The sequence below is a fragment of the Sus scrofa genome, chromosome 10 (assembly GCF_000003025.6).
Source record: "Sus scrofa isolate TJ Tabasco breed Duroc chromosome 10, Sscrofa11.1, whole genome shotgun sequence".
Classification (NCBI taxonomy): Eukaryota; Metazoa; Chordata; class Mammalia; order Artiodactyla; family Suidae; genus Sus; species Sus scrofa.
Genome location: NC_010452.4, coordinates 49,891,591 through 49,911,450, shown reverse-complemented (window position 1 = coordinate 49,911,450; position 19,860 = coordinate 49,891,591). Strand labels below are relative to the sequence as shown.

At 37.6% G+C, this 19,860-nt stretch overlaps 1 protein-coding gene across 2 annotated transcripts in view; it reads left to right on the top strand.

The window, feature by feature from the left end:
- Positions 1-19,860, top strand: part of GPR158 (G protein-coupled receptor 158) — a 340,437-nt gene that overhangs the window by 291,298 nt on the left and 29,279 nt on the right. For both annotated transcript variants that reach the window (XM_021064906.1, XM_021064907.1), the window contains one exon: positions 6,312-6,421. In XM_021064906.1, coding sequence (XP_020920565.1) covers positions 6,312-6,421 — 110 coding nt within the window. The remainder of the gene's footprint in view (positions 1-6,311; positions 6,422-19,860) is intronic.

Here is a 19,860-nt window from a genome sequence, read left to right as displayed (position 1 = left end):
GATTTTTGCAAGAAAGCTTTCAGCTTTTCTCCATTGAGTATTATACTGGCTATGGGTTTATCATTAATGCCTTTTATTATGTTAAGGTATATTCCCTCTATACCTACTTGGTTAAGAGTTTTTATCATGTATGGATGATCAGCTTTGTCAAATGCTTTTTCTGCATGTATGGAGATGATCAACATTTTCTTTTGTTAATGTTGTATATAATATTGATTGTATGTTGAACCATCCTTGTGAACTTGAGATGAATCCCACTTGGTCATGATGTATGATCTTTTTTATACATTTCTGGATTTGATTGGCTAAAATTTTGTTGAGAATTTTTGTATATATATTCATCAAAGATATTGGCCTATAATTTTCCTTTTTGGTAGTATCTTTGTCTGGTTTGGTATTAGGGTGATGGTGGCTCCATAGAATGTCTTTGGGAGTATTCCTTCTTTCTTGACCTTTTGGAAAAATTTAAGAAGGATGGGTATAAGTTGACTGTTAGTTCTATTCCACCTACCAGGCAGTGAATAGAATTACTACTGAGACTGTGGGATCTTGTCATATTTGCCTTTATTTTTTAGGTCTGTGACCCTTTCATTTCTTTTTATTTTTTCAGAAGTATTACATTGGGAATTTTAGAGGGGCTTTGGCATATCTCATCTCCTGTCATAATAGCCCCAAAATGTTTCTTGTTTATATTATAAAAATTTTAAGTTATGCATATATTTTATATTTTTAGCCTATTTATCCTTTTTATATTGCTTTGGAATCATAGGAGCCAAGTGCAGTATAATATATTTTAGAGCATGGTTGTATGAAAACATGATCACAACCATAGACCCCTGCATGTGTGTAGTAATTTGTATTTCATATTTTTATTTATTGTGGTTTGAATCCAACTTTAGATAATTAGTTAAACATCTGCAGAACATACATTTTCACCTTAAATATTTCCTTGTATTATACCATATGTCTTGCCAAATATAGACAAAAAGTAATTTAGAACACATTCAAGGACTTTGAATCTACTTATTTTTAAAGCAAATCATGTATAAAAGTGCTTTAATATACACAATCTTGCCTAAATGATTCATTTGCAGTCTCGTACTTCAAAAGGTAGTGAACCTGGATAGACTGGGTAGTAGGCTTTACCAGTAAATATTTCCAAGTGTTACCTGTGTGAACTGTCCTCCATCCAGGTGTGATACCAGTTTCCTTCTTCACTTGTTCGGTAAGGACTGTTGAGAGCACAGAAAACCTGAGAGGGATGAGTGGGCTTGGAAAACTAGCAAGCTTTTTCCTTACAGGAAGCAGAGGGAAATTATAGACATGGTAGACAGGGTCCCTAAGCCCCAGAAGTCCTTCGTATCCTTTATTAAAGGGCATTTTCATCAACAGAAGTCTCACCACTAGCATCTGTCACTGTGCTCCCGTTACCCAGTAATCTTTTTTTATAGATAAATCTGTTCACACACACCTAAGAGAAATGCCAAAGCACGTAACACCTCCTTCACCTATAAAAGTGGTTTAATTCACAGCCAATTTCAGTGAACTGAAGCAAATAACACTTGACGAGTCAATTAGGAAAGCAGAACTGCTGTGTCCAACACTAGTAGGAAACTTGTTCAGATCCTCAAAATATCAGGCCTAAAACAGGAGCTTCACACCTTTCACTATCGGAGCTTCAGGAAGAGCACGAGACTGTTCTGGCTTCTGACCATTCTACCTTCTAGGCATTCCTCTCCCAGAAGCACTGGGCCTTGTACTGACTGAGCAGACATAGCAGAGGTTACTTTTCTGTCTCTGGCGTTGTGTCCATATTTGTGAAAGGAAGTTATTTTTAAATGTTCTTCTATTTTGTACATATTTGAAAAGCTTAATATTCTTTTCTCTGTGGTTCTCTTTCCTTCTTCATTCACTGTGTTCAGTATCCAAAAAGTATAGGCAATCAAGCTGATTTTAAAACTAGCTAAAAAAAATCTCATTTGATAAAATGGGTGGATAATCTGTGAAGATTTGCTTATAATGAGGGGAATGCTCAGAAAGCTATTTCCACAACAGCAATACTTTTTAAAATCACAATGCCCAGAGTATCCCACTGCAAAGATCAGCTGATTGAGTTTGGTAACCCTTTGAAAAAACTTCCACCAGCACTGAAGAGCCAAGACCCTAAAACACCGAGAGGGGTATGTCACCTTAGACCTTCAGCCAAAGGCTTCCTCTCAACAAGAGTGGGGGAAACAAACCTCTAGGCAAAGTATAGTGAGTTTCCAAGAGGCAACATTAAAGGTAAAACAAAATTGGTGGTTTTGGTGGGACACACTTTCTCTTGCTGGTGCATTCAATGTCTCTTTTTCTCTCACCCTATCCTCCTAAATCTACTAAAAGTTTCTATTCTGGGCTCATTCACCCAGCAGTGATGCATGTGCTTTGGTCCTTGGGTCACTTAGTGAAAACAGTGGTTCACTTGTATCCTGCTTCTCACATGTTAAATATCTGTATATCTATCATTAGCTTCTAGTATTAGAAAGAAAATGGGAAATGTTTTACCTAGAAATATGTACTTTGAAAATATAGCTTAGGAAAGAAATTTTTGAAGATGACATTTTCTTTATTAAATTAGCTAAAATAGATCATTGAGCAAATATTTTACATATAAATGTAAAGCATAGGATATATGGAGAAGCCTGCCTTCTCTGATTTTACATTTGATTCAGCTAATATTCACCCATACAGCTAACTATAAGATAAAGTTCAAAAGTATAGTCAAGGAGTTCCCATCATGACTCAGCAGTTAACAAACCCAACTAGTATCCAGGAGGACACGTGTTCGATCCCTGGCCTTGCTCAGTGGGTCAAGGATCCAGCATTGCAGTGAGCTATGGTGTAGGTCACAGATGTGGCTCGGATCCCATGTTGCTGTGGCTGTGGCTTAGGCCAGCAGCTACAGCTCTGATTTGACTCCTAGCCTGGGAACCTCTACAGCTCTGATTTGACTCCTAGCCTGGGAACCTCCATGTGCCGTGGGTGTGACCCTGAAAAGACAAAAAAAAGTATGCAGTCAGGGAGTTCCCTTGTGGCACATAAGGTTAAGGATCTGGTGTTGCCACCTGCTGTGGCTCAGGTCGCTGCTGTGGTGAGAGTTTTGATCCCTGGCCCCAGAACTTCTTTGTGCCAAAAAAAAAAAAAAAAGTATACATCAAAAAGTGATGATAAGAATTCAAAAGGAGTGTCTGTAACCATCAGTAGAGAATTTATTGAGTTAGTATAATGTAATTATGTTCCATTGGAACGGTAGCTTTTAGAGCAAAGCACTCATAAATCAGCTCTCGTAGTAATATAGCCAATACTTACTGAATACTCACTGTAGCAGCCACTATGTATCTCATTCAAAACAGTCCAATCTGAGTATTAATTTTTCTAAGTTTTATTGAGGTATAGTTGATAAACAACGTTGTGATCATTTCTCCTATACAACAAAGTGATTCAGTTATGTATATACACATATCCATTCTCATTCAGATTCTTTTCCCACATAGATATCACAGAATATTGGGCAGAGTTCCCTGTGCTATACAACAGGTCACCGTTGGCCAGTCACTCCAAATACTACAGTGTGCATATGCCAATCCCATGCCCCCAGTCTTGCCCTTCCCTCAACCTGTCCCCTTTGGTAGCCATACGTTTGTTTTCAAAGACTGTGAGTTGGTTTTTATTCTGGAAATAAATTCATTTGTATCTTTTTTTTAGATTCCACCTATAAGTGATATCGTATGATATTTGTCTTTCTCTAACTTAGTATGATAATCTCTAGGTCCTTTCATGTGGCTACTAATGGCATTATGTCATGCTTTTTATGGCTGAGTAATATTCCATTGTGTATGTGTACCACATCTTTACCCATTCCTCTTTTGATGGACATTTAGATTGCTTCCGTGTCTTGGCTGTTGTAAATAGTACTGCAGTGAACACTGGGGTGCATGTATCTTTTTGAATTATGGTTTTCTATGGATAGATGCCCAGGAGAGGGATTGCTGGTCATATAGTAGTTCTGTTTTTAGTTTTTTTAGGAACCTCCATACTGTTTTCCATAGTGGCTATACCAGTTTACATTCCCACCAACAGTGTGGTTATTATTGTGTTCATTTTACAAATGGGAAAACTGAGGAACAGCAAGGCAATCAATGCTCAGTAGTCTGTGACAACTACTGAAGAGTAGAGCCAAGATCAAACCAGGGAAACTGGATTCAGAGCCTGTATTCTTCACCAGCACACTGCAAAATTGAGAGTTCTGCTTCTCTATTTGCTGTTTCTAATGAGATATCTTATTAAGTTCACTGGAATTTCATTTTCTGTTACTATTTAAACTTACATCTCATCCATGGACACTAAAAAATCTGTTGTTCTTTCATTTACTTCTGACCAAGTCAATCTTCCACTTATAGTAACAAGTCCTCAAATTCTTCTTCTCTGAAATAAAAGTTTGAAGTATATCAGTAGTTTCCAAACAGTTCAAGAGCAATTCTTTCCTTCAAAATAAAAAAAAATATGCAGACCTCTATAGTATAGCTGTTCACCTTTGCTTATTCATTCTCTCAATTATTGTTTATTGTGCAGTGGAAAATTTTGCAATAAGTCACAGGATTTTGCAGCCCTCAGGAATCCACTGTGCCAGAATAATCTCTAAAGCCATTACCAGTGGAAATGTTTAAGATTTTATATACTCTAGACTTTAGGCGCCTATCTTTCTAGTTTCTAATTTATCATTTCTCTCTACCATAAGAAGGAACACATGCTTCTCTAATCCCTTAATCTTGTATCAAGTTTTCTCTATTTGGTTTTTTTCCCATAAAATTTTCCTTCCTCCTTCAGCTCTGATTCCTTAATAAACAGTGCAGCTTACTTTGCAGAACTCATAATTACCATTGGACCCATGTGCATAAGAACTATGTCTAAAGCATATGAGCTAAAATTTCAAATACAAATTTATAGAATCTTAACTTGCTTTGTAAAAATAGAAAATAAAAGAAAAAAATTTATATCAAGTTTTGGATGAATCCAAACAATTTTCTGGTAGATTAAATTTTGAAATCAAATATTTATATCTTTAGCATATATCTAGTGAATTAGAAAATTAAGGATCATTGCAACTAAGTACTGTTTCTACACAAAGGAACATTATCTCCTGTCCACACCTATTTTTAACCTTCTTTTCTTCTTGACACCTTTGTCCAATCTTTTCTCCACTAATCCTGATGGGCTTGTCACACTTAGTTTGATGTCTCTAAATAGTAGAGATAGTTGAGAAACGCCAGCGTAGAGTTATAGGTAATGTCGTTCTTGGTACTGCTGGAGAGTGAGGCTCCATCTGTAAGATCTCAGCAAGAAAGTGGCAACACCCACACATGTCCCCCAGCTATGCTTTATATTTTCCAACATAAACATCTTTAGAATGAAAAACCAAAATAATACTATGGAATTTCAGGAGTGGTCATATTTTTTCTGTTAACAATAACCTTACTTTCAGCAAAACCAATCCAGGCCAGCTGCCCAGCAGAAGAAGGCAAGACTACCTTTTTCAACAGCATTAATCCTTTAGCAGGGCCAAACTACTCCCTGTTCCATGAGGGCTTCCCCCAAACCACACAGCAGCAGATGAATAGTCGTGCTAACAGTGCTTTCATGTGCCTTTTGAATATCTCCTGGAATGGGCCACTTGTTCCTTTGTGTCCCGTGGAACCTGCACAGATGTTATCACAGTACCTTTATGACTTTGATGCCATTTCTCGTCTGCATGGCTCTCTTCCCTTTCTTGTTGCCTCTGTATCCATGGAATTTAGCATGGTGCCTGGCTTAACTGATACTTGTGGGATAGAGTGGTAGACTGACTGGGGGCGCCGTGCAGCAAAGGACCATCCTCTCAGGGATGTTTCAGATGAGGATGAGTATGGCTGGAAGTGTGGAGACAGAATCAGCAAGGCTTTGGTTGGGAAAGGCAGTGGAAGCCTGCCTGACTGGCCCATCTGGGGTAGTAAAGAACTCAGCTTGGAAATACCTACAACTTAGAGGCAATTGCTAGAAACCCCTGAAAGTTAGAATTAAAGACTTTAGAATGATTTGAAAGCAATAAGGAGACTCTATAGTTCTTTGATTTGGACAGTGAATGATCAAAATAATATTTTAGAGTTTTGTTCAAATGAATATGTGCTCATGTCAAAATTCATATTTATTAAACATCAGATTATGGAATTCTGATTTTAATCAGTGGGGCATCAGCTGATCCTGAAGGTCTCTTTCTTTCTCTTCTCATCCCACAGGTTGTTATTTTGTACTTTGAGCCAAGCACATTTCGCTGTATTCTCCTAAGATGGGTCCGTCTTCTCGGTTTTGCTACTGTTTATGGAACTGTCACTCTCAAGCTTCACAGGTATATTTTATTAGTTTTCATTCCCATGGGAGGATCAAAGTGTTTGGCTTAGCATGTAATTGCAAGCGAGGTCAGCTTTTAAATGGTTAAATTCCAGAAATTTAGACAGCAAGATGATATATTTTTTTCATTTTAAAGGCAATATGTTTAGGATTCTCTAGGAAAATCTTTAATACAATTGAATTTGAGCAGTGTGCTCTAATAGAATGTGCCTTGGTTATGGAAATGTTAATTCCATAAAAAATAAGTTAAGAATGAATGTGAAAAAGTATTTACTAGTTTAGAACAGGAAGAAATACAAAGATAATACAGCTGAAATAATAATCCGACTCCATAGCCACCAAAGAATCCTATTTTGTAGAATTCAGCAGTACGCTTATTTGGCAAAACTCTGTTCCCAGTTTCCATGCCCCAGGATAATCCTGTTGATATTCCGTAGGTGAATTTCCAAAAAATAGTATTTTCTGTTTACCTCTTTAACCAATGTGCTCTAGTGATTATCTGCCTTATAAATTGAAGAATACTTTTAAATTCCTGTATACTTTAGTTTCAAAATCTTCTACTTTTTGAAATATATATGATAAATACTAGGAAGAAAGAGGCAATAACGTAAATTACCTATCCACAAAGGCTGGGGATAGCTGGAAGTGATTCCAGGGCTTTCCTTTGCAATTTTTCTTTGCAGGTTTTCTCAATGTAGTGGTGCCAAAAGCATAGGAGATAAAATATAAATTTCTCCTGCAGGATAACATTGTAGGGGAAATCCTTTATGCTGATCAGCTTTAAAGCTGTTTTGATAGCCACAGTAAGCCATTCATATTTTCATGCTAATTTGACCATAAGTATCCCTCAATAAATGTATGTTTAAGATGTCTCATATAACAATTTATTTTAGATGCCATAATATGTATTATATTTGTCTTTGCCCCCTTCATGCTTTCTTGAAATGTGATCATTATGCTATCTACCACACAAGAAGCTCCATTTCTTTTGCTGTTTTTTGTACTTATTTTCTGAGAATGCTCCAGATGATCTTTTTTGAACAAATGCAAATATCCTTAACTCTCAAGTTCCTTTCCTGTATAGATCATATAGCATAGAGTTCATTGACCGAATTTCAAGAGGTCCAGTTTAAATCTCAGTTTAGCCTTCTAACTCTGGGCCACCATAGTCCTCTATTTCCTCCAGAAAGAAATGATTGGACCAATCTCTAATGTTCTTTCTTACACTCACTTTATTCTTTCCACATTACAGCACATTTTGCTCTTGTGTCCTATTCTTTCGGTTTCCATTCCTTATATGATAGTTGTTTTTCAACTGGTGCTCACTAAAAGAAATGAGAATTTATCAACCGCCTTTGATGGCAATAATACTTCTGGAATTACTGAAAGAATGAGAGGTCTCTTGAGACTTGAACATGACTTCTCTACCTATGAGTCTAGCACTTAGCATCTGTTGGGTCCTCTATTATATAATGCAATTGCTTATGTAATTATCTTCTTTGTCATTACCTAATTTACCTTCTCCCTGAAGTGAGGGTCTTGCCATTGAAACCCCCAGCTCTTAGTACAATAACTGACACATGACAGGTGCTTAATACATACTAGTTGTCAAGTGAATGAATGAAAAATGTCGGATGCAGACTTGGAAGCTGCTTCCCACAGTCCTCTCCGCACATAACACGTTCCTATTCCCCTGACTCACTGTATGCCCTTGAGAGTCTGAAACTCATGACACTGGTCTGCAAGAGGCTGTTTGTGGGACGAAAACACAGTATTAAATAACACTGAATCAGTGAGAAAATTACTTCCATTCAGGTTCTCTTTTTTCCAACCTTCTGGTTACTTTCAAGAGAAAAATTAGTTTGGAAATAGTAGTTCTTTAACACTTGCTGAACAGTTGCTAATTTTCTGTCACAACAAAAAGCCAGTCAAGCTTCGGGCTCAGAACTTCCCACTGCGATACTATCTAGATAAAATTTATTATCTTTATTTCGCTGTATTTCTTTTCAGAGTTACTTTTTTTTTTTTTTGTCTTTTTTGCCATTTCTGGGCCGCTTCCGTGGCATACAGAGGTTCCCAGGTTAGGGGTCTAATCAGAGCTGTAGCCGGTGGCCTACACCACAGCCACAGCAACGCGGGATCCGAGCCACATCTGCAGCCTACACCACAACTCACGTCAACGCTGGATCGTCAACTCACTGAGCAAGGGCAGGGATCGAACCTGCAACCTCATGGTTCCTATTCAGATTCGTTAACCACTGCGCCACGACGGGAACTCCCAGAGTTACTTTCTATTTATGGATTCTCTATCAGCTTTTCACTGAAATTAACAACTATAAAGTTTTCTTTTAAGTAATTTAAAGCAATAAATAGAAATTGACTTAAATAAAATATTAGCTGGTACACAAATACAAGCAGAAATTGTGAGGGTGGTATACAAATGATTGGAATTTGGGAAATTAGATTACTTCATCATTCTTTTGTATATTTTATTTTTATTTATTTATTTTTTATTTTTTGTCTTTTCTAGGGCCACACCCACAGCATATGGAGGTTCCCAGGCTAGGGGTCCAATTGGAGCTGTAGCTACCGGCCACAGCAACATCTTTTGTATATTTTAAAGATGGTAATTAAAACTATTTTCTCTCTGACAATGTGTCTCTAGAAGTCTTTGCAGTGAAGAATTACCTACTGAAGGCTTAAATCGAGTGGAAACTATTTCTAATTTAATGAGCTGAATTATTCTTATCCTGTCTGAACCATATGGTTTTATATTATATTGTTTTTTCCCATATTGTTTAAATTTAACTGTTCCAAAATTGTCTAAGTCTATAAGCTGAAGAATCAGCTCCTACAAAAATATGAGCCACCGGATGGAAGTGACTGGGCAAACCAGCTCTCTATCCTCCATCCTTAGTGCAGCAGATTCCCATATTATATGCATTCAGATGCTTGTCAGGTGAATGAATAGGTAAATGGTTACAGTGGATGGAGCTGGAAGGAGTGTCTTTGGCTGGTATCTCTTATAGTCAAGTTGTGGTCCTCAAGAAAGGACTGTGAAGATTTTGTAGTAACATGATAGAGAGGAAAGACATAAATCTTTGCAAATCCAAATCAGAATTCCAGTTCTGTCATTAACTATTTATACAATCAAGAATAAGTTACTTTAACATCTGAGAATCACTTCTCAGTGATTGTTGGAAATCTTGCACAAGACTGGAATATATGTAATTTTCTAGTATTTTCAAGTAGGGGATTTTAGTTGCAAACCATACACATTGACTATGGCTAAATTAGGCAAAAAGGGAATTCACTGGAAGGATATGGGGAAGGTCCCAGAGTTGAAGAGAAAGCTAAAGAACCAGCCCTTGGTGAACCTGATCCAAAGGAGCTTGAAGGGATCAAGGGAGCCTGAGCTAAGGGATAAAGTCCCTTGTGTGCTATCATTTCATTTTCATAAGACTTTGTTTTTTATTTCAAAAATTTTTAAAGCAAATATTTCCTCTCTAGGCAGAAAATCCTAAGGCATTTATCAATACTGATAAATAAAACAACCGTTCCAGTCCCTTGAGATTAGGATAGGCAGGAAAGACCTGAGTTCTTGTTTTCTCTCAGCCATCTCCCTCAAGGCTTAGTAAAATTGTTGAACATTTCTTTTCCTGTATCCTGGTCTCTCACTGATCAGTTATAGTGTTTACAGCATTGTAGTAGCTCTGAAAACTGGAAGAAAATATGAAAAAGGAATAGAATCTTACTCTGTCATTAGAAGTGATACTATTAGCCTGGGCTGGGAACTTAGGATTCCATTCACTTTTACCAATCCCCCACCTTTGTCTTTAATGGTCTCTCCACACATTTGAGACTCACACAGCCAAAGACTACCATACCAATCCAACAGAAAATTGCAAGAGTTTTGTTTCTCAACAGTGCAATACAGGGGTGAAACAAGTTGGGGGAGGGGGTGAAAGTACTCCACTCCTTCGGGGAGGAGTGTTTCATCTTTGACCTTGTTTAGAATCTTCAGCATGTGGTAGTAATAAAAAGCAGAACAACTTTTAGTTATCATTAGAATTGCCTTAAATTCTCTACAGACCTTTGCTGCCTGCACTCCAGGCAGACTAGTGTCGTGCCACCCTACCTTATTGGCAGGCCATTCTTGAAATGCAATTTCTTTGAACCTGGAACTGTTTGTTTCTCTTTGGAGAAGGAAAGAAGGAAGAATGGGACAGGTTTTAGCTGGCTCAGTCTGAATCATAAGGAAAAAGAGAGCTGAAATAGGCAAAAATGAAGAACAGACTACACACCACATCACATTTAGTACCTTAGCGACACAGGACAGATCTAAAAGATCTAGTGCGCCTCGTGCCTCCATGGATGTGGGGCTTCACAGGATACTTGCTAAGTTGGTTTGTTGGTTGGTTGGTTGGTTGGTTTTAAGAAACCTGGGAAGTCAATATTGCTAAGCTCATAAAAGCCGAGTACGTTTTCAGGAGAAATGAGGAGCTGTTTTAAATGAAAGAGGGTGGAAAGAGATTAAGAAACTTAATGCCAGAAGAACATTTTCCTATTCCCTGTAATGTGGTTTCTGAAAACAAATTGCCTTTTCCTTTTTCTAAGGCTAATCAAGAAAAAACAAAAGACTTTTTTGTACTATATTTAAAATGAATAAGCATGCTGCAAAAAAACCTTCATCTGGCTCTAGACTAGGGATTTTCATTTCATGCATTATTCAGTACTATTCACTGTGGATACAGTGCAATACGTAGCGTTTTTCTCTGCTGCGCTCATTAGTACCAAATATTTACTTTGTGGGGAAGGATAGATGGGTGGATAGATGGATGGATGGAAGGATAGATGGATGGATGAATGGATGGATGGTTTCCTAATGAGGATATTTATATCTGTTTATTTCATGTATTCCTATAAGGATATGTAAAATACAGTAAGGTATTTTAAATATTTTAAAGGAAGAAAATCTTTTTACACATTTTCCCAATGACTAATGATGTTAAGATTATTTTTAGGTGTTTATTGGGCCTTTATATGTGTCATTACAGAAATGTTTATTCAACATTAAGTCCTACAGTGCAGCAACAGAAAGACAAACAATTCAAAGTCCTTTCTCCATTTTTAAAATTGAATTGTTTTTTCATTGTTGCATTGTATGAGTTTTCCTATATTCCAGATACAAGAATTTTATCAGATAAATTATTTGAAAATATTTTCTCCGGAGTTTCCTTCATGGTGCAGTGGAAACAAATCCAACTAGGAACCATGAGGTTTCAGGTTCAATCCCTGGCCTTGCTCAGAGGGTTAAGGATTCAGCGTTGCTGTAAGCTGTGGTGTAAGTCATAGACAAGGCTCGGCAGCTGTAGCTCTGATTCGGGCCCTGACCTGGAAACCTCTATATGCCACGGGTGCAACCCTAACAAAAGCAAAAAAAAAAAAAAAAAAAAAAAAAAAAAAGAAAGAAAGAAAGAAAATATTTTCTCAATTCCATGGGTTTTCTTTTTCTTTTTTGATAGTGAGCATTGATGCACAATTTTTTTTATTTCTATGAAGTTCAATTTATCTATTTTTTCCTGTTACATAAGCCTTGGTATTTAAGAAACCATTGCCTAGAGTTCCCATTGTGGCTCAGTGCTAAGGAACTTGACTAGGATCGTTGAGGATGTGGGTTTGATCCCTGGCTCTGGTCAGTGGGTTAAAGATCCGGCGTTGCTGCGAGCTGTGATGTAGGTTGCAGATGTAGCTCAGGTCTGGTGTTGCTGTGACTGTGGTATAGGCTGAGAGCTGCAGCTCAGGTCTGGTGTTGCTGTGACTGTGGTATAGGCTGACAGCTGCAGCTCCAATTTAACCCCTAGCCTGGGAATTTTCATATGCCACAGGTGTGGCCCTAAAAAGCCAAAAAGGAAAAAAAAAAAAGAAGAAAAGAAATCATTGCCTAATCTCAGATCAGGAAGATTTCTAAGTCTCTTTTCTTCTATGCATTTTATGTAAAGTTTTAGCTCTTACATTTGGGTTGTTGATTCATTTGGAACTAATTTTTTTTTTTTTTTTTTTTGGTCTTTTTGCTATTTCTTGGGCCGCTCCTGCGGCATATGGAGGTTCCCAGGCTAGGGGTTGAATCGGAGCTGTAGCCACCAGCCTATACCAGAGCCACAGCAACGTGGGATCCAAGCCGCATCTGCAACCTACACCACAGCTCACAGCAACGCCGGACCCTTGACCCACTGAGCAAGGGCAGGGACCGAACCCACAACCTCATGGTTCCTCGTCAGATTCGTTAACCACTGCACCACGACGGGAACTCCCCTTTGGAACTAATTTTTGTATATGATGTGAGGTACAGATCTAAATTCATTGTTTGCATTTGGATATATACTTGTCCTTAGGACTGTTTGTTGAAAAGATTATTCTTTCTTTATTGAATGGTCTTGGCACTGTTTTCAAAAATTAATTGACTGGAGATGCAGAGGTTTATTTCTGGATGGTCAGTTTTATTCCATTGTTCTATATATCTGTCAATATGCTAGTACCATATTGTTATTATTAACAATAATATTTTGTTAGACTTGAATATATAGATAATTTTAGGGAATATTGTGATCTTAGCAATATTAAGTCTTCCAATCCATGAACACAAATGTCTTTCCATTTCTTTGGGTCTTTTTAAATTTCTTCCAATGGTGTTGTATAGATTTCAGCATACAGGTATTTTACCTCCATTAAATTTACCCCTAGGTATTTTTTTTGACACTATAGTAAATGGAAATATTTAGTTAATTTCATTTTTAGATTGCTTATTGCTAGTATATAAAAATAAAAGTGACTTTTTTGATGTTGAATTTGTATTTTACAACTTTGCTGAATTTGGTTTTTAGCTCAAATTGTGTGTGTGTGTGTGTGTGTGTGTGTGTGTGTGCATGTGTCTGTGTGTGTTCTTTAGGGTTTTCTGTATATAAAATCATGTCATCTACTAATAGAGATAACGTTACTTCTCCATTCCAATATGGATGCATTTTATTTCTGGACAAGTTGCTCTGGCTAGAACTTTTGGTATAATGACGAATAGAAGTAGTAAGGACCGACATACCTGCTTTGTTTCTGACATCAGAAAAGATAATCCACACACAAGTTCCTTCTAGCTCTATTGAATATTTGACTTGCAATAGTCTTATAACCTTTCTTCTTTATTTTTTTCATTATTCTTCCTTATTATATCTACTTACAATCAGGTCAAAAGAAAGGATGATGAGCATGGATATGAGAGTTCAATCAGGTAACTGAAATGGACCAAAAAAACTATATTTGGGAGACTGAGTTGTGAGTTTCCCTCCTTACAATAGCAATAACTTAATATAGTCACAATAATTTTACAGAACTTCATGTCTGATAAATGTAAAAATCACTTTCTCTATGGGTGATGCCAATCCTTCTTAATATACACAGACCTGAAATCCATCCCATGGCCAGGAAGTAGTTTTAGTTTATTTCTGAAAATGAAGTTTTGAAAAATTAATGAAAATATTAATAAATATGAGGGCTTGTGACCATTGAAAGCAAACTGAGAGGCAGTGATGTCAGCTCTTGGGTGTGGCTCACTCTTAAGGCTTTTTTTTTTGTCGAGAATTGAGTGTCTTTATATTTATAAATCACCTCCCATCACAAGCATTTATTCTCTAGAATTTCTAAGAAAGCAATAAAATTAATCGAAATTCAACTCTAATGGGAGAATTTCAGGGAGCTCCCGTCATGGCTCAGTGGAAACGAATCTGACTAGCATCCATGAGGACACAGCTTCGATCCTGGCCTTGCTCAGTGGATTAAGGATCCAGCATTGCTGTGAGCTGTGGTGTAGGTCACAGATGTGGCTCAGATCGGTGTTGCTGTGGCTGTGGCGTAGGCCAGAGGCTACAGCTCTGATTCGACCCCCTAGCCTGGGGACTTCCATATGCCTTGGGTGTGGCACTTTAAAAAAAAGAAAGAAAAGAAAAAAGATAATTTCAAGATTTTAGGATTATTCTAATTAATGTAATAGAACAGAAGACTGGATGGCTTAAGGATGTATATGTTCATTCCTTTTTAGTAAACAAGAAAGATGCTGCTCAATCACAAGCAAATGCAGATGTTGTGAAAATGAAAAACTTTCTGTTACTAGATGCTTTAAATTTTGGTATCAGCATAGCAAAAACTCAAAAATTTATCTGACAAGTTAAGCAGCCAGCCCATTGGAAAGGTACCTTCACCAATCTTAAACCTTTTCAGGAGTGGAGAAAAGCAGCAGCTCTCAAACTGTAGCCTTCATCAGAATTTACCTAAAGGGTTTGCTAAAATACTGATTCCTGGGCCCTAACCCCCAGAGTTTCTATGTAGTAAGTCAGGATGGCACCCAAGAATTTCCATGTCTAACAAGTTTCCAGATGGTGTTGATGCTACTGGTTTGGGAGCCACTGGCTTAAAGCAAGTGGCATCTCAACTGAGCCATTAAGGAATTACGTAGGAATTAGCTAAATTAGGGGTTTGGGTCTATGGGGGAGGGGTGGTACAGAAGGCTGAGGACAAAGGTGCAGGTAGAAGACACCTGCCTGTCATCCATAGGGACCCGCAAGACCCTTGGAAAAGAAGAGTGGTGAGAGATGGGCCTGCCGAAGCCAATTTCTAAAGGCCTTTCACCATACTGAGGAGCTAGGATTTGGGTGAAGGACCGTAAACAGGGGAGGAACACCACTCCTCGAAGGGGAGATGAGGAAGATCATTGTAGCATTAGTGTAGAGTGTGGACTAAAGATGGCCAAGACCAGTAGGAGACTGGTTAGGAAGCTATGATAGAAACAGTTTGATGACCAGGAGCTATAGAGTAAAAGTGAAAATGGAGAAAAAGAGAAGGATTTGAAGGATATCTAAGAGGTAGAAAATAGGTAGTAACTCCCTGGTGGCCTACCAGCTATTACTGCTGTGCCTTGCATTTGATCCCAGGCCCAGAAACTTCTGCATGCCATGGGCACAGCCAAAAAAAAAAAAAAAAAGGTAGAAATTAAATTCTTAATTATGCTTTGGGAACCTGGAATGTAGATGAGGAAGAAATATCATTCATCCCTAGGTTTCTGCTTTGAACAGTTAGGTGGTCCTAGTCATTGAGAGAGGTAACATAGGACAGTGGGTTAGAAGAGAGAGAAGTGGAGAGAATGATGATTTTATTTGGGGACCTGGTGATGTCCAGTAGGTCACTGAGTATGCAGATCTTGAGCTAAGGAGAGTAATCTAAACCAAAGATACAGATTTGGGGCTCACCAGCATATAGAATACTGAAACATGGTCATAGAATTTCCTAGAGCAAAAATAGAAGCTGACTATGTTCAGGGGATCCATGAGGAACTCTATCATATAAAGGGAGGACTGAGGCAGAGGAATGTGATTGAGACTAAAAAGTTGGTGACAGAGGAATAGGAAGAAAATCAAAAGAATGTGACATAATGGAAGCCAAGAGCTTCTGCCATGCCAAAATAAGGAGTAACCATATCAATTAGGTATTTGAAGAAGGTAATCAATAATCTAAGTACAAGTCCTTACAGTGGAGTTTCATGAGCTTAAACTAGAAACGTGTAGCAAGTGAAAAAGGAGAGGCGGACATATAGTGACAGCCAATTCCTAGGCTGCCGTTTTTAAAAAATCATTTCAACATAATCTCTATGGATTTATCTTCTATTAAGAATGAGAACTGAGGAGTTTCTGCTGTGACGCAGTAGATTAAGAATCCAACTGCAGTGGCTTAGGTCTCTGCAGAGCTGTAGGTTTGATCCCTGGCCTGGCGCTGTGGTATAGGTTGTGGCTGTAGCTAGGATTCAGTCCTTGGCCCAGGAACTTCCATAGGCTGTGGGTGCAGCCCTAAAAACAATAAAATGAGAACTGAATATATACTTTAAATGTACCTTTTTATATTAAATTCTGGAAACTTGTTTGCAGTCCTCTTGTATATGTTACTGTGTTCTTTCAGAAATATTGAAACCTTCTTAACAGACGGTAGCTTAAAGATTTATCTGTGAAAAAAATTGGTCGAAAAAGTAATCTATATAAGAAGTTTAATGATTGCATTTTTTTTCTACATCTGGATTTCATATAAATGCATGTCTAAGGATTTCATTTTTAGAACTTGGTTTCTAGGCAGTAAACCCATATAGACTAATAAGAGTTCATTTTTTAAAGATATAGCAGAATTTTCTCATTTTATTTTAAGGCAATCCTAGAAAAATTCATCTTATTCAATTTTACAAAAACCAATATCCTGAAATGCTTAGATTGCAGTGCAGAGTTGTGTTACTGTGTTTTCTAGTGTTTGAAAGCCAGTAAAACCAATAACAGGAGACTCATGAGGGCTTTGCTTTGAATTTTCCTCCCTGGAAATGAGATTATGGGTCTACAGCAATCTTGAATTCTCAGACTCTGCAATAAATACCCATAGGGTCATCTGGAAAACATGAAAATTTCTGATAATTTAAAAGTTGGATTTCTTGATCCAAAGGTCACCAAACTGGGATCATCTAGATTTCCTCTGGAGATGACAAACGCATCTGGTTAAGAAGTATTTTAAAAATAGTTATTTAAAAAAATTCACTCTTTGCTCTCTTTGAAGTTCAGAGTTTCTATGTGAAAATCTTCAAATATTCTTGTATCTTCTCCACTTTCCTCCATTTCTGCTTTTTTTTTTTTTGTCATTTTTGGCCACCCTGTGGCAAATGGAGCTCCAAGGCCAGGGATCGGAGCCACAGTCACAGCCTAAGCTGCAGCTGCGGCAACATCAGATCCCCAACCCACTGTGCTAGGCCAGGGATCGAACCAGCATCCCAGAGGCTCCCAAGACACCACCAATCCCGTTGCACCACAGCAGGAGCTCTGCTCCATTTCTACATTTTGATATCCATCGAGGTCCAGACCAAATATTACCTATTGTATTAGATTACTTGACTTACTGGCTGCATACAACAACATATAATAGTATATGGTAGTGATTTACATACTTATAGTTAGATTGTAAGCTTCTAGAAGACAGGGATCATATCTTATGCCTTCCACGTTGCCTAGCATGATACTTAGTGAATGGCTGTCACTACAAAAATGTTCATTATAATTACATTTCAGATATTCAAATGTAGTCAAGCTAGAATTTGCAACAATTCTCTTTTTCTTTTTGCCCTAGCTGAAATACATAAGACCAGAAAAATGGTTCACATATGGTCTTTTGAAATCCTAGTTATTCAAAATTTAGAATTCATCCAGGTATAACCAGAAACAATTATGTGTACATAGTGGCTACAGTTTTCTCCTACAGAAAATTAAATTGACACTGACAAAAATATTAATTTTCCAAGAAATTTCTCTCATTCCTAGGACAGAGTTATTTGAATTTCGATCTGCTGATTATAATAGAAGCCTTCTTAATGGACTAGTAATTGGTCAATTCATTAATAAATTGTTTAAAATAGAGACTGGAGTTCCCTTCGTGGCTCAGTGGTTAATGAACCTGCCTAGGATCCTTGAAGATGCGGGTTTGATTCCTGGCCTCGCTCAGTGAGTTAAGGATCTAGAGTTGCTGTGAACTGTGGTGTAGGTGGCAGACATGGCTCCGATCCCGCACTGCTGTGGCTATAGTGTAGGCAGGCATCTGTAGCTCCGATTTGACCCCTAGCCTGGGAACTTACATATGCCACAGGTGCGGCCCTAAAAAGCAAAAATAAATACTAAAATAAAATAAAATAAGAGACTAAAGGAGTTCCTGTTGTGGCTCAGTGTTAACAAACCTGACTAGTATCCAAGAGTATGCGGGTTCAATCCCTGGCCTTGCTCAGTGGGTTGAGGATCTGGCATTGACACGAGCTGTGGTGTAGATTGCAGATGCAGCTTAGATCCTGCATTGCTGTGGCTATGGTGTAGGTCACCAACTCCAATTCGACCCCTAGCCTGGAAGCTCCATGTTCCATAACTGCGGCTTTGAAAAAAAAAAAAAAAAAAAAACTAAGAAGTGTATAGACATTATAATTTAAAACACAATCATTCACCAATATTTTTTAAAATAAGGCCTCTTCTTTTACTGTGGATCTAACATTTAGAGTGCATTATTCTTTTTCTACCATAAATCACTGCAATGTATTATCTATTGTTCACAATGTTGGTTTTTTAAATAGAAGTAGGATCTAAAGAAGTTTTTTGAAGTAATCTGAGTATAAACACATTCTAGATTTTTGTTTATCGACTGCCCCAGTAAATTAAAATTTCCTCACATTCCCCTAAATTAATAGCTTCCTTCAGCGACTCACATTTATCACATCTTTTTGAAGCTTTCAAAACAGATGTTATACAAATAGGTCTCCTTTAACTAAATTTCATCATAAATTTAGTTAAATTATATAAAATGATAACAAGTGTTATCACTTAAATGTGGAAGCTAAAAAGTAAAACAAATGAATATGTGTAACAAAAGAGCAGCAGACTCACAGATATAGAGAATAAACTAATGATTACCAGTCGGGAGAGGGAAGGGGTGAGAGGCAAGATAAGGGTATGGGATTAAGAGATACAAACTACTATGTATAAAATAGATCAGCCAACAAGGATGATATTGTGCAGCATAGGGCAATACAGCCATTATTTTTGAATAACTTTAAATGGAGTATAATCTGTAAACATATTGAATCACTATGTTGTACTCCTGAAACTAACATACTATTACAAATCAACCCTACTTCAGCTTTTTAAAAAATGACAAAAAGTGGACATAATTTTGGGGACAAGTACAACTGATTCTTACAAGTAGCAATTCAACTAGTTGGAGCAGAAGTATTTGAGGCACGACATTCACTGCCAGTGCTGGTATTCAGCATGACATGGGCGGTACTGAACATATTCTGCATGGGGTACAGAGAATAACTGCTAACCTGGTGAACTGCATATCTCCCATGACTTCCACGGGAGATACATCCAGATAAACCCATGGTAAATTGAGAATATTGTAAGCCGAGAATGCATTTAATACACCAAACCTGCTAGAAAATCATGGCTTAGCCCAGCCTACCTTAACCGTGCTCAGAACACTGAAATTAGTCTAAAGTTGGGCAAAACCATGTAACACAAAACCTATTTTATAATAAAATATTGAATATCTCATGTAAATTATTGACTACATAAAGTGCAAAACAGCATGGCTGAATGGGCATGGAATGGCTGTAAGCTGATTACGCTTGTGATTGCATGGCTGACTGAGACCTGAGACCTGAGGCTTACTGCCCCTGCACCACATTATGAAAGAGTCTCTAGCACATGTCACCAGCCTGGTAAGATATCAAAGTTCAGAATACAGGTTCTACTGAATGCACATCATTGTGCTGTCATAAAGTCACAAAGTTGTAAATGGAACCATTTTAAGTTGGGGACCCTCTGTAGT